This window comes from Myxine glutinosa, chromosome 4 (genome assembly GCF_964187855.1).
Source record: "Myxine glutinosa chromosome 4, kmMyxGlut1.1, whole genome shotgun sequence".
NCBI lineage: Eukaryota > Metazoa > Chordata > Myxini > Myxiniformes > Myxinidae > Myxine > Myxine glutinosa.
The window spans coordinates 134495430-134511518 of record NC_136264.1 but is presented as its reverse complement, the minus strand read 5'-3'; the positions used below and the strand labels follow the sequence as shown (position 1 = coordinate 134511518).

Below are 16089 nucleotides of genomic sequence, written 5' to 3'. Positions count from 1 at the left end.
AAATGCTAATTGTGCTACTCGTTGAACTGCGTTGGAAGAACCCACCACAAACATGGACTTTCAGATGGAGCGTTGATATTCCTGATTCTTTTGGCGTATCTCTTGTAAAACAATGTGTTTCTAGATATTAAGAGGAACTGAAGTAACGGTATTCTTAACCTTTCTTTCATTGCGTGGTGTGTTCAGGGTATTAATGTTCACGCCGAAGACCTTTTAAGGAACCCTGGATACATAAAGAAAGCCAGAACTTTGGGATTTCTCATCTTCTGCTGGGGAAAGGACACAAATAACCTGGAGAATCAAAGAATTCTGGAGAGGGAGGGGGTGCATGGTCTTGTGTATGACAAGTGAGTATCAATCACATTTGGGATTTTTTTCCCTCCAGCTAAGGCTCATGGAGGAGCTTGTGCATATATCACTTGTTTACAAACGGGAAGGCATCGATTTGTTGCTAGTGTGCCAATGTCCGTGTCCGATTCAACATGTGCGCAGGCTCAATCACAAGGCTTAAGTTCCTGTTAAATGATACTGTAACTGAACTCGTCTGAAATATGTCGCATGTTAACCCAAATGATGGCCTTCATGTATGCGTATGTATCTTTTTTTCAGGATTTACGAGTATTCACTGCTGGAGCGGAAGCAATCGGGCCTCCAGAGCTAGGTGTCCAAAGGAAATGCTTGATAACTTTGTTTGATTTTTCACAATGTTATCACGGATAAAGTACCTTGGCCCTAAGTTTGTTACTGTGAAATGCTTGTCCATACTAGTTACTCTTGAGGCAGCCCAAATGCCATGGGTCAAATGCAAAATTTGTGGTTTAAAACCCTCTCTTAATATAACCTTAATATAACCTAATGCAGCTGGACTACGACAGCCCTCCATCGGGAGGAGGGATTGGGTTGTTAAAGGAGGGATTGGCTCCCCACCCCCTGACTAACAGCATCTGTCTCACTTGGGACTAGTCATTTTAATCTTTACCAATTTATATTAATGAAGGAAATAAAGACCTTGAAAATGAAATTGAACTCATGTCAAAATACTTAAGTTATACATTCCAATATCCAGGCATATTTACCAAGTGATGTATGGTCGGCATTGTAATCGGTGGCTGCACGTTTATCAATTGCCAGCAGAGATTGGTGAGACCAGTTTGTGGCATGGTGTTTTGAAATACCGTGCAAGTCTGAATGGATGGAAGCGTTGCTTCATTTGATAGGCCCGATCTAAAGGTGGTTTTGGTAACCATAGGCGGTGCATGCCCTCTACATTGCTATGAGGAGTAAGAAGAAGGAGGAAGAGGATGCTTGGCCAGCTCAAACGACAGATTGAACCTTGGACCGTCATTGAACCTCAAATTCACTTCTAGTTGAGACGCAACCAGCAGCTGTTGATCAGCAAACCACCGATCGTAGCTTTTCCATCTTTGTTTTCAATATTGTAATTTTTTCCACAGAGGACTAAATTGTCTTCATCACTTTATCAAATTGAAGCACTACAGAATTTCCATCTCGCCCCTCCCTCTCAATGCTTCTCCCTCAACCCGCCTTCTCAAACCTTCCACCACACCTCACACACTCAAACTTCCCCCCTCATCCCCACCCAAAGCCTTACCTTTCATGGAATGACTGCACCAAGTTGAGAAGTTTGAGTGGGCAGTCAATCTTAGCCAAGATCTTGAACAGGCCATCTCTGCTCACAAAGTCAAATGCCTTGGTGAGGTCAATAAAGGCAATGCACAGGGTGAGTCATAAGTCCCAGGACACGGTTTTAGCTGCTTATACAAGATTTGTTTATACCATCTACCAGGGTGAGCCATAAGCCCCAGGAGTAATAACATATTGCAGTAATACAACAATTACAATACCTCCTTAGACATCGACTACATCCGTATGACGTCCACCATTGTCAGATTCGGTGTGAAAACAAATGCAAAATACCATGTGCCATGGTGACAAAATACCATGTGCCATGGTGCCAAAATACCATGTGTTATGGTGCCAAAATACCATGTGTTATGGTGCCAAAATACCATGTGCCATGGTGCCAAAATACCATGTGTTATGGTTCAAAATTCTTCCTGAATGCGTTCTTTCAGTTCATCAACAGATACCATGCGATGTTCTGCAACCTCAGCTTTGATGTTCCCCACGGAGCGTTGTCACAATTGGTCAGGCCAGGACTGTGCAGTAGCCACAGAAGTTTTGGTGAAGACCTGCCAATCCAACGGTTGGGAAAAAATTGATTGAGGTAATTTCCTACCACACATGCATGATGTGCAGGTGCCCCATCCTGCTGGAAATAAATCTCATGAGCTAATCAGGTCATTCAAGTTCAGGTGTGAGGTAATTCTCCAACATATGCAGATACGACTGCTGATTGACCGACGCATCAAAAAAGTAAGGACCACTTAGGTGGTGGACAGACAACATGTGGGTGGTCTTGCACTTCAACATACGGATTGGCATCACTCCAAAAGTAAACATGGCATGGAGATGAACTGAGGTAAACAGCACACTCATCACTAAACATAACCTTTGAGCTACAACTATCGGGGACCCCTCTTCGCGATGGTTGTACCCCCCACTCCCATACCACACAAATAAAATAGGGGCCAAATCTTCAACATTCTTCCCTGCTGCCTGAATTTGTCAGGGCAGTGCAGTCACAGTCAGAGTACCGATTAGATCCCCATAGACTGGCCTATTCCCTCTTGTCTCCTCCCTCTTTCTCCCTCCTTCTCTCTCCTTCCTTCTCCTTCCTTCTCCCTCTTCCTCCCTCTTCCTCCCTCTTCCTCCCTCTTCCTCCCTCTTCCTCCCTCTTCCTCCCTCTTCCTCCCTCTTCATCCCTCTTCATCCCTCTTTATCCCTCTCTCTCCCTCTCTCTCTAACTCTGTCTTGGCCCTGACTTTGTGAAGGTGTGGGTACACCATCCTGGATATGTGAGATCTCTGGGTTGTTCTTGTGAGATCGAGCGGCTGTCTCCGTGCTGTGGGCTTCTCCAAGAGAACTGTCCGGGGCTATACAACAACACTACCAACAACAACCACCACCTTTGATATTTTGGGAATTGTATCGAAGTGCTGCAGCAGTCCGTCACAAGCTGTCAACCTGTTTTCATGATCTGCATCTGACAATTCACAAATGACAGTTGGTTATATAGTTTCATGTGAAGCTCTTCATTCATTGTGCAACGTAACAATGAATATGAAACACCCAACTCTGTAGAACGTTTCTGGAATGATTTTTTTTGGAGATCTCAGAATGGATGTTTTAATGTTTTGAATTTCCAAATCACGATTTTTTTTTGGTCGACCGCTGCGCTTGATATCGAGTACACCTCCATTCTGAAATACCTTTTTACCAAAAGATGAAGATTTGATCTTTACGGTGCTGGTTTTCCAAAACGCTCCTCAAAGTCTTCTTGCACCTATTTCATCATCTTGTTTGTGTTTGTCCTCTCATTGCACCACACCACTGATACCTGCCTCACTCCACTGTAAATGGAATGGTGTCTGCCATCTTGGTTTAATGTATTCTTTGTATTATCTGAAAAAGAAAGATAACAGTATAAATACATGGTATAAACAAAACGTGTATAAATAGTTATAACCGTATCCTGGGACTTGTGACTCACTCTGTAGAGTGCAGGCTTCTTCAGTTCTCTGCATTTCTCTTGCAGCTGCCTCATTGATAATGTGTCGATTGTGGACCTTTCGACTCTAAAGCCACACTGACTCTGGGTACACCCTGTCGGCAAGTTTTTGTAGCCTGTTCAAGACAGCGCATCCCAAGAGTTTTCCAACAATACTCAACAAAGACAACTGTTGCTGATGTGTCCCATGCAGGAGAAAACTTCCTCCTAGCGTTGTTTGAGGGACCAAAGTTCGGTACATACTACGCGTACAAAATCACTATAGCCAGTGTAAGTCATTGAATGCTACATTTCACCTTGCTAGTCTTCCACCCACAAGTGCAGCTGCTCGGCAACATTCATTCTAAACATATTTGCAGGTGCAACAATGGCTGGGTAATGATCTTCCTCCAAGAGAGTGGGGATGGCAACTGCTCAACAAGGCACCTGAAAAACTTATGAAACTCAAGCTGTAAATGCAAAGTCGGGTGTATGAGTGTGTGGGTGCAGATGAGCAGGGTTGTCATGCTCTGCAATGTGCAGCCACAGGATGAGGATCTTGCCACTGAGGATGATGACTCAGACAGGGGTTGTTGAGATTCTTGATTATACTGGGGATATGTGACACAGTGCCTCTTGAGTATATCTCCAGTGATATATGACGCACACAAATATTGGTATGCCAGCACTTTAGTAATAATGTTGAGAGGGGAGCGAGGTGGTGGAGCAGTGTGAACTTCAGCAGGGTGATGACGTAATGAGAACTTCTCTCACTCAAATATCATTACATGAGCATTACAAAAGAAAAGACAAGAAGAAACTTAATTAATCTAAAAAATGTCTTATTTCGAGCAATACGTCAATGATTTATCAATTACAATACCTCCTTAGATCCGCATAATACATTTCAATAGATTTATAGGCTTTTATTTTGATATTTGTATGCATTTATACACAAACTACAGATTCTGGTTGCTAGGCAGAGAGATGCTACGTGTCAATATATATAGTAAGTAATATATTGTCGTGTTCGCAGCTGGTTAACATCATCCCGTGAACAGATGGGCCGAAACAGGCTTTATCTCCGAGGTGTTCCAAATTATGGCGATATGAGCTCGCGCGCGCGGCTGAGGACGATCACGAAAACCTTAAAGCTTTTAATAAACTAACGGGTTTATTCCCAAACAAATAACAAGCAGGGAAGATGAAATCAATAACCACCATGTAAAATGTGGTAACAATTAGGTCAAATCAATCTTATAACTTCGAAGGTGCTTCTCCAGTCACAATCACAGACGGGGAGGAAGGACAAAACCGGGCGACTTATCTCTGCTCTGGCAGCGGAGGAGCAGGAGCACGGAGCTGGTGTTGAGATGGGTAGCTGGTGTTGAGGAGATGATGGGACAGCAGGATGACGAAGAGGTGAAGAGGAGACAAACGGGACGATCAACAGGCAATCGGGGAGAATGAAAACAGCATCAGGACCAAGGCAGACGGGAAAGATGACCTCCTCTAAGCTTTCCTCCTTCCAATTTTCCTCAGAATCTCCACAGACACCGCAAGCTCCACAGCACACTGTTCCCACTCCTCTCTCCTCACAGAACTGACAGCCACATTTCTCCTGCTCAATTCTCCTCACAGAACCGACCACCACTTGCTCCTCCCTCGTCTCCCTTGACAATTCTCCACCCCTCCTTCATGCGTTGGGCTCCACCCCTGTCCAAGGGATGATAATAGCTCTGCCCCCTCTCTTTTTACCTGGCAGAATGCCACGGGTTCCTGCCTCGATTTTTCTGGGTTGGTGTGAACTCTGTTCTAGAGATGTCACCCGGCATGCCCAGTGTAAGTTTACATGAGGTTTAACACACAATTCCTTAACTTGAATCCCTCTCTATCTTATCACAAGCACGACCCTCGTATTGTGCACATTCAAACACAATCCTTAAGCTAACAGGTCCCTACATCGTTCGGACAGGTCCCTACATTACATCGAGATTTGCTTCTTACTCGCACTCTTCCCATACTATTCTACACTTCTATCTCTTCTGAGGTAATCTCTAACCTCCCCCCCCCCCCCCCTTCCCCTCCCCATAAACCTAACAATATATCTTCTCTCTGATAATACAAATATGCTTATACTACAGAGTGGACACAAAGTCCCTATGCACGCAGTTAGAATTTAGTTAGAATTGATCTGTATGCTCCCCTCCATTCTCCGCACAAATTAGAATTTTCCTCCTTGTTCTTCTGGACATCTTCTTCCATGTTGAAGGTTGGAGGTCATAAAAGCAGCTGTTTTGAGGTCTTCAACTGTTGTTAGACAGAGATGAGAAATTTCCTCTTTCACAATGCCACAAAGCGAGTGTCGCATGCTGTTAAGTCGGGACTTCGAGGAGGCCACACTATCTCAGATCCACATCCAATCCATCATCCACTGAATTTGTCATCGAGATATTCTCTAACTGCGAGAGCATAATGTGCTGGTGCACCATCTTGTTGCTGGATAGCTATTGCCTCGAGACCTCTCTCACACAGTTGTGGAACAAACCACATCTGAAGCATGTTCAAATAAGCAGTGTGATTGACACTTGTATCGAAAAAATATGGCCCTATCAAGTGATCTTCTGAAATTGCTGCCCACATCATAATGTGGATGATGTGGAGGATGCTGTTCAATTTCCTCATAAAAGTGAAGATTTTCTTTGTACCAAAAATAAACATTCCTAGATCGACTGCTGAGGCAAATAGCACACTCATCTAAAAAAAATGCTTCATCTATCTATAATTCCAGTAATCTCTGTGTGTCTGTGTGTCTGTGTGTCTGTGTGTTTGTCTGTGACCGCTGTTTCTCGACAACCACGGGTCCGATATACTTTAAACTTGCCAGGTATATTGCTGGGGACCCGAGGATGTGCCTTTTCAAGGTTTCATATTAATCGGACAAGTACTTACCGAGCTATGTCCAAAAAACGCTTCAACCAATCAGAGAGCAGCGAGCTATCACGTGTGCCGAACGTGGCGATCAGACTCTGCCTCGGACGGCACATTTGACAGCGTATTCATTTATTTCACGTTGGAAAACTATGTTGCCGTTAAACTATGTTTTAAAACGAATTCAAACTGCGATTAAATTAAAACGATTCATCGTAACTGCGATTTGCGAACTTCCGGACAGTGAAGACTTCACTTCCGGCAGCCAATCACAGAACGCTTTGTTGCGTAGGCGTGGCCGATGTGAGACGAGCGGAGCTGAGCGCGTTACGAGCTGACCGCCATTACGGTACGTAATTCGATTTCTTATGCGCATTATTTCTCCCAATTCAGTCAGAGCGAAGGGCGGAAGCGAAGAGCGTTGTTTTTTTTGTTTACGGGCGTACGGGCGGGGTAGAGCGTACGGGTAGCGTTTTTTTTTTTTTTTGGCAAGGAACGGGCACCCACGTACGGGCAATGCCCTAGTCTATCTATAATTCCAGTAATCTCTGTTTGTACGTTTGTACGTTTGTCTGTGACCGCTGTTTCTCGACAACCACGGGTCCGATATACTTTTAACTTGCCAGGTATATTGCTGGGGACCCGAGGATGTGCCTTTTCAAGGTTTCATATTAATCGGACAATTACTTACCGAGCTATGTCCAAAAAACGATTCAACCAATCAGAGAGCAGCGAACTATCGCGTGTGCCGAACGTGGCGGACACACTCTGCCTCGGATGGCACATTTGAGAGCGTATTCATTTATTTCACGTTTGCAAACTATGTTGGCGCTATGTTGGCGTTAAACTATGTTTTAAAACTAATAAAAACCATTTCATGTAAATAGAGGGGGGAGGGATTGTCACTGTACTCGCACGAGCAGATGGCGGAAGTGCCTGACCGCCAAGTGAAGTCCGAGCAACTCGCAGTCGAAGGTACTGTAACGGCGTTCGGGCGGGCGAAGCTGCCGGCTAAAGAACGCCAGCGGTTGCCAAGCTCCGTTTTAAAACTAATTAAAACCCCGGGGGGATTGTCACTGTACTCGCAAGCCGTTCGCCGTTCGCTTTGGCGTTGCGAATGGACCAAAACATTTCATGGACGAAACCATTTCATGTAAAGCGTTCGCTTTGGCGTTGCGAATGGACCAAAACATTTCATGGACCAAACCATTTCATGTAAATAGAGGGGGGGGATATAATTTTAGATATAGATATAGTACGGGCATGCCCTAGTCTTGATTTAATGGTGGGAAATTGCTGCAGAAGAGCCTAGCTCCAATTAAAGTCAAATCAAGGACACTCCCTATTGAAAAAGCCTTCTTCTCCCATGTCCGCATCATGTCGCGCATAGGAGCTGGCTTATCGAACCTCTGCGAAAATCTTGTCCTTTTGTCTTCAAAACTTGCTCCTCGCGCGCGGTCGTGAACCAAACACAAGTAATCAGTCTCTTTTCTATCGTGTACTCACTGGTGTCCAGCATGCTGAAGGTATTACAATTTCCTTTTTTAACTGGGCAACACTGAGGTTAAAGCCCTCGTCCCATGGGGAAATTTGTCCTCCTCCCCTCCCCCTCTCATCCTCCCTTCGCTCCCCCTGCACCCATTTTCCACGTCACATCCTTTTACCAGCTATCCTCCTCCCTGCCCCCTCCCCTACACTTCCCCTCTTCCCTTCAACCTCCCCTCTCCCCCCCCCCCCCCCCCCCCGGACAACGCCGGGTGTATCAGCTAGTTAGTGATGAAATGAAGTTTTAATGTAGCCTCAAAATTCATTCAGGCCTTCAAAAAGACATTGCTGGGTCCCGGAAAAGGTTATTGGGTAACGAGATGCTTTATTTAACCATGAAGCGCACACGTGACATTTGGGGACTTTTGATACGTGACGTTTAAACAATTAAAACCTGAAGCTATCCTGAAAATCCAAGTTTTATGCTAATTATTTCCTGGTTTTCACCATATAGAGGTGAAAGAGCCTGGACTATAAAGGCGGCAAACAAGCTCTGCCAAAGCTTCAGGAAACAGTGCAGGATAGGGATGTTTGGAGAAAACTGATGATTGGAATGTCACCAGAATTCGGACATGACTTGACGGAACTAGACAAGGAATTCTGGAAATGTATGGAATTATGCACTTCTGTAAACAGTGAGTTTCCAAGGTTTCTGTGATGGGATTTGGATACTATAATGCACACAACCCAGTCGTGTTTATATATACTAGGGCATGCCCGTACGTGGGTGCCCGTTCCTTGCCAAAAAAAAAAAAAAACGCTACCCGTACGCTCTACCCCGCCCGTACGCCCGTACGCCCGTAAACAAAAAAAACAACGCTCTTCGCTTCCGCCCTTCGCTCTGGGAGAAATAATGCGCATAAGAAATCGAGAAATTATTATTTTCTCCGGAAGAAATCGAATTACGAACCGTAATGGCGCACGCGCTCGGCTCGGCTCGCAACAACGCGTTCTGTGATTGGCTGCCGGAAGTGAAGTCTTCACTAGTTCACTGTCCGGAAGGTCGCAAATCGCAGTTACGATGAATTGCAAATTAGTTTTATTTAGTTTTAAAACATAGTTTAACGGCAACATAGTTTTCCAACGTGAAATAAATGAATACGCTCTCAAATGTGCCGTCCGAGGCAGAGTCTGTTCGCCACGTTCGGCACACGTGATAGCTCGCTGCTCTCTGATTGGTTGAATCGTTTTTTGGACATAGCTCGGTAACTACTTGTCCGATTAATATGAAACCTTGAAAAGGCACATCCTCGGGTCCCCAGCAATATACCTGGCAAGTTTAAAGTATATCGGACCCGTGGTTGTCGAGAAACAGCGGTCACAGACATACATACATACATACATACATACATACATACATACACACAGAGATTACTGGAATTATAGATAGATCAGGGCAAAATAAGTGACTCATTATTTTTTCGTTTAAGAATGATTTTTTTTCGTTTAAGAATGATTTTCATGTTTTTTTTGCAGGTGTCCGTGATATAAATATTACTTTCCTGTGTAAAAACAGAAAAAGAAAAAAATCCATTAGGAATATAGGGTTAGGAAGGACTTTCATAAAAAATTATAATTCACACAGTTTCATGTTATATCAGAACGAACTGGATTCAGACAACGAAACAAGAAACAAAAAATTAACGAACGTTACGGACGCGATGACGTCACAGATTTACGTGCTGTCGTTTCGTACCTACGTGCAAATTGTTTGACCCCTTGGACACCACGAATGTTATGTACGTCATCACGCAAACGAGCGTAAGGTGTGCGATTGAGCTTGCGTGACGTGACGTTTGGAGAGTGAGGCGTTTTCTGTGGTAATTTCCACCTTTAAAAGTTGAATCCTGTGGAAACAAATGCGTTTCTTCGCTTGCTGTTTTGCATCTTAATGTTTATTTCAATTTTGCATTTTAATGTTTAATATTAACATGTAAAATTATCATCGTTATCAACGTCGGTTACGGGTTTATATATCACTATGACTATCAGTACCAGCATACCTTATAATAATAAATAACATATTTTAAGTTACAGCAATTAGGAATTGCTGAACACAGATCCAGACTTGTGGCTGAACACACACATGCTGCCGATGTACACTCTCTGCTTGTAACGTTCGGGGTATATCGCGGTTACTGACTGGAAATCCCACCTGGTGTACCACAAGCAGCCCTCGTTGTTCCTCCTTTGGGTGGGCGGCGGCTTCTGTTGCCACGCCCCTGTATGGGGTGTGACCCACGGATGGCGCAGGTGTGCGACGCTGAGTGTTTTGCCCGTCGTGTACAAATGTCCGTGGAACGGCTGGCGAGCGAATCCACGTGGATGTCGATCGGATTCGAAGCGCCGGCCTGAGGATCCCCCATCATCAAACTGCATCACATGGTAAATTGTTAAGCCGTCTGTCTTGACTGCTTTCATTACTGAGTCGCGGCGACGTGGCCGGTCTTGTGCTTTTATAAAGAACTAGCAGGAGCACCTGGCGTTGCTCGGGGATGTTCTAATTCTGTTGGCATTTTGAAGAAATCAATTTGGGTTTTTTTCTATATTTTTGTGGGTTCAAAACCTCTTCCCTACAGACTACACTCACGAAGGAAAATTTGTATTTAATATTATATTACATACACACATTAATCGGGGATAATTCAATATCAATTTTTACATGTCCACAAAGGCTATAGACTCTATACTAGAGTATCGGAACCTTTGTAGACATGTAAAAATTGATGTTTAAAAAATGTTGTAGGGGAAAAAAATTTTGTTTAAAAATAATAATCGCTCTAGACAGAGCGATTATTTTTAAACAAAAAAACTTTTTTTCTAAAAAAAAAAAAAATTGTGTGCTAAAACACTTCTGTAGCCTACTCACTAATGATCCTCTGAAAGTTGGACTTAGACGTGTTCGGCCATGGCGACACACAAACACACAGACACACTACTCATAGTATGGATTGTTTTGCATCATCCAGTCATTGTCTACGGGCATACAACAGTTGAACTCGCACACCCTCTCGATCAGGTGAATAAATGTGGATGGGAACAAATTTATTTTGGTGCCACACACACACACACACACACACACACACACACACACACACACACACACACACACACACACACACACACACACACACAATTAATTGTACAGCATCGGTTGTTCCTAAACTTAAATAATTTAAAGGATTGTTGTAAATGATGTTAATTTCACAACATCCCATATTCAACTTTATTTAAATTGTAAACCTCAAACATAGTTTCTCCACCTAAAGCAAGAACCTTAACCCGTAAGCAATTGACTCGTTTCCCGACTGCACGGATCATCAGCTGGGCACCGTTCTTACTCGAGGTTTCGATCCTTTCAGCCCAGGACCTCTTAGTACTTGGTGTTGTGTCATTGTAGTGCAAAATTTGCTACACTAGTGGAACCAATGTTTTTTGGAATCCTTATACCCTAAGCAAAATTAGAAATCCAACAATTGGTTCAATTTTTTTCAATGGCGTCTTTCAAACTTTCAAAATGGCCGCCATTTTTTGCAATTTTGTATGTATCTTTTCACATAAAACACTTTGATTAACCATTTTTTCTGGCATTTTTGTCATTCCTTGTACAGAAAATCCACCAGAACACATATCCAGTTAACAGACGTTTTTTGAGAAATATACCAACAAACTGGTATACCGTCTGATGTCTCTTCATGGTGCCTCTGTGAATACCGTGAAAGTAGCCATGCAAAGTCTTGCTGTGTTGCATTAACAACTTTATCTTGATACTGACCAAGTTTAAAGTTTTCATAGCGTGGACTTCTACTTGGCTTGGGGTTACCAGTAATTGTACAGTCAGACATTTCAGTCACAGTTGGCAGGATGTTCTCAAGTTTTGTTGAGGTGTTGTCATGCAGCTTCAGTGGTTCAGCTACAGTCTCGTATTCTGATACATCTGGGGGAACTCGTTGATAGACAGCAAGAGCAGTCCCATGGAATGTGTTCCGTCCATCAGCTGTGTCTACCTTGGCATCTATGTTATCAGCTGAGCATCTGATTGGCAGATTTTTCAACAGTCCTGGAGGCACGTAAACGCCATTGAATTCATTCATATTCTCTTGGACTGTGGTGGCAATCTTTGAAGTGATCTCCTTTACACGTTGATGTGAAACACCAACGCCACTCTGGTACAACATGTCTGTGTCTCTGCGACTGCGGTGTGCATGATGGCTATGGAGTGAAAGTCCAACCCCTAATGGCGTTTCAGTTGTGAACCTGAAGGTTGAAGTTGAGGACTTTGGCTGATATTGCACCTGCCGATCAGATTTGAACTCCTGGATGATGTGCTGTCCAATAAGTGCACATGTTCCATTTATCTTTTCATTGCGTGATTGTGTTTTGGTGGTGGCTGCTCCCTGGATGATCCATCTTATCATACAGAACAGTTGTTCCGGTATTCCAACTTCAATACTGTCCTTTAGCGACCCCTCAAATTTCCAAGGATTTTGCCTCGCCTGTGTTATTGCATTTCTTATAATCTTTCCACTTTGAAAGAGAATTTTGAACTTTGCTTGCATATCCTTTTGTTCAGCAGAAGCTGCCCGAATAGCTGCAGCACCAGCATCACTGGAATGAACTGTTGATCGTTTTCCAGATATGCCTGTGATTTCGACATTATCCAGGTTGTTCTTCAGTTTCTGGTTTAAGGATAGCCTCTTGTTGGGATCAAAACCAGGAACGTTGTGGTTCTGGAAGATATCTTTATACAGAAGGTGCACATCAGGCATGGGGATGAACTCTCCTTCATCAATCCTTTGCTGTATGATGCTTGTAAACTCGACTTCAGCTGCTATGGATTTCAGGTTCTCTTCCTGTTTGGCTTCAAAGGACAACTCACCACCCTTACGATGTGGACGTTGAACATATTTTTCCCAGTTACGAGTGTAACAAAGGTGATGGTACACAATATCTCTAGCAAGTAAATCACCAGAAGTTATCACATCACCTAGGTTTACCTGCCAAGTCTTGTTTCCACTCTTATTGACAATATCTGTGAAATGCGAGCCTCTACTATAACTAGTACAAGGATGGAGAACCTCATTAGTATCTTTCTGGCAAAAGAAACATTTATCTCTGAAGAATGAGTCACTTTTGCTTTGAGATCTTGTAACTGTTGACACAGTTGTTGCTGAAGTTGACGGTGCTGCTCGGTTTTGAGGATTCGACGGTCGTCCCCTCTTGCCGTTCGTCAGATTTGAAATATTCTTTGATTCACAAGATTTACTAAAGTTCACTTCATCACGTTTGATATGAGCACGATTTGTCACTGCCTTGTAACATTGCTTGTGCCATGCAGCCTTTTTTTCTTTAAGTACGACTGAAGAAACATCACATAGTCTCTTACTAGCTGACGCAAAGCTTAAGTTGCCAAGTTGCACTCTTTTGTGTAAGCTGCTAAGAAATGTTTCATATGAAGCACATTTGAAATTGGCATGAGCAACGTCAACCAAAGGTTCAGGAGTTCTCTCTTGGCAGAATACACAACGTTCGTAACTTGCGCATTGCTTCTTAGAAGGCGGCTCTTCAAACGATGACATTATGCGGCGGTGAAGCTGAAATCCAACTCGTCTATGAATACCTGTAAGATAAAAAAGAATAAAGCAAATGTTCATATTTCTTTCATTATTGTAATTATAGTTATCTATGTGTAGTTTGACTGTAGAAATTAGAATACATACAAAATTGCAAAAAACGGCGGCCATTTTGATATTCAAAATGGCCGCCGAAGACTCTATTGAAAAAAATGGAACCAACTCAGGTCTTGTTGCCAAGGGTATGTAGATGCAAAAAAACATTGGTTCCACTAGTGTAGCAAATTTTGCACTTACATATAATAATTCTACATAACACCATGTACTATCTCCAAACGCCGGATCCACAACCTCGATCATGGATCCACATCAATAGATGGTCAATCAGTAGATCCACAACCTCAGTTGCGTCCAGGCAGTCAGTCAACTGAGTCAACATCTCGTTTCAACAAGTTCAAGTTTTTCAACAAGTTTTTCAAGTCAACAGTCAACATCAACTGAGTCATCAACAACGAGATGTCAACTGAGTCAATCAACCTCGGTCAACTTTAACACACACACAGACCGACACACACAGAGAACCAGACACACACAGAGAACCAGACACACACAGAACCAGACACACACAGAACCAGACACACACAGAACCAGACACACACAGAACCAGACACACACAGAACCAGACACACACAGAACCAGACACACACAGAACCAGACACACACAGAACCAGACACACACAGAACCAGACACACACAGAACCAGACACACACAGAACCAGACACACACAGAACCAGACACACACAGAACCAGACACACACAGAACCAGACACACACAGAACCAGACACACACAGAACCAGACACACACACAGACCCAGACACACACACACAGACCCAGACACACACACACAGACCCAGACACACACACACACAGACCCAGACACACACACACAGACCCAGACACACACACACAGACCCAGACACACACACAGACCGACACACACACAGACCGACACACACACAGACCGACACACACACAGACCGACACACACACAGACCGACACACACACAGACCGACACACACACAGACCGACACACACACAGACCGACACACACACAGACCGACACACACACAGACCCAGACACACACACAGACCCAGACACACACACAGACCGACACACACACAGACCGACACACACACAGACCGACACACACACAGACCGACACACACACAGACAGACACACACACAGACCGACACACACACAGACCGACACACACACAGACCGACACACACACAGACCGACACACACACAGACCGACACACACACACAGACCGACACACACACACAGACCGACACACACACACAGACCGACACACACACAGACCCAGACACACACACAGACCCAGACACACACACAGACCGACACACACACAGACCGACACACACACAGACCGACACACACACAGACCGACACACACACAGACCGACACACACACAGACCGACACACACACAGACCGACACACACACAGACCGACACACACACAGACCGACACACACACACAGACCGACACACACACACAGACCGACACACACACACAGACCGACACACACACACAGACCGACACACACACACAGACCGACACACACACACAGACCGACACACACACACACAGACCGACACACACACACAGACCGACACACACACACAGACCGACACACACACACAGACCGACACACACACACAGACCGACACACACACACAGACCGACACACACACACAGACCGACACACACACACAGACCGACACACACACACAGACCGACACACACACACAGACCGACACACACACACAGACCGACACACACACACAGACCGACACACACACACACAGACCGACACACACACACAGACCGACACACACACACAGACCGACACACACACACAGACCGACACACACACACAGACCGACACACACACACAGACCGACACACACACACAGACCGACACACACACACAGACCGACACACACACACAGACCGACACACACAGACAGACCGACACACACAGACAGACCGACACACACACACACACAGACACACACACACACAGACCCACAGACACACACACACACAGACCCACAGACACACACACACACAGACCCACAGACACACACACACACAGACCGACACACACACACACAGACCGACACACACACACACAGACCGACACACACACACACAGACCGACACACACACACACACACAGACCGACACACACACACACACAGACCGACACACACACACACACAGACCGACACACACACAGACCGACACACACACAGACCGACACACACACAGACCCAGACACACACACAGACCCAGACACACACACAGACCCAGACACAC

At 44.5% G+C, this 16089-nt stretch overlaps 2 protein-coding genes across 9 annotated transcripts in view; both read left to right on the top strand.

Annotated features, from left to right (window-relative positions):
* GPCPD1 (glycerophosphocholine phosphodiesterase 1) overlaps nucleotides 1-1021 on the top strand; it is a 97287-nt gene extending 96266 nt beyond the window's left edge. For all 8 annotated transcript variants that reach the window (XM_078776455.1, XM_068113504.2, XM_068113506.2 and 5 more), the window contains exons 19-20: nucleotides 187-347; nucleotides 610-1021. In XM_078776455.1, coding sequence (XP_078632581.1) covers nucleotides 187-347; nucleotides 610-661 — 213 coding nt within the window. In that variant the 3' untranslated portion in view covers nucleotides 662-1021. The remainder of the gene's footprint in view (nucleotides 1-186; nucleotides 348-609) is intronic.
* A 9310-nt stretch (nucleotides 1022-10331) lies between these two features.
* SLC7A4 (solute carrier family 7 member 4) overlaps nucleotides 10332-16089 on the top strand; it is a 33290-nt gene continuing 27532 nt past the window's right edge. The window contains exon 1 of the mRNA XM_068113530.2: nucleotides 10332-10492. The gene's annotated coding sequence lies outside the window, so the exon portion shown is untranslated. The remainder of the gene's footprint in view (nucleotides 10493-16089) is intronic.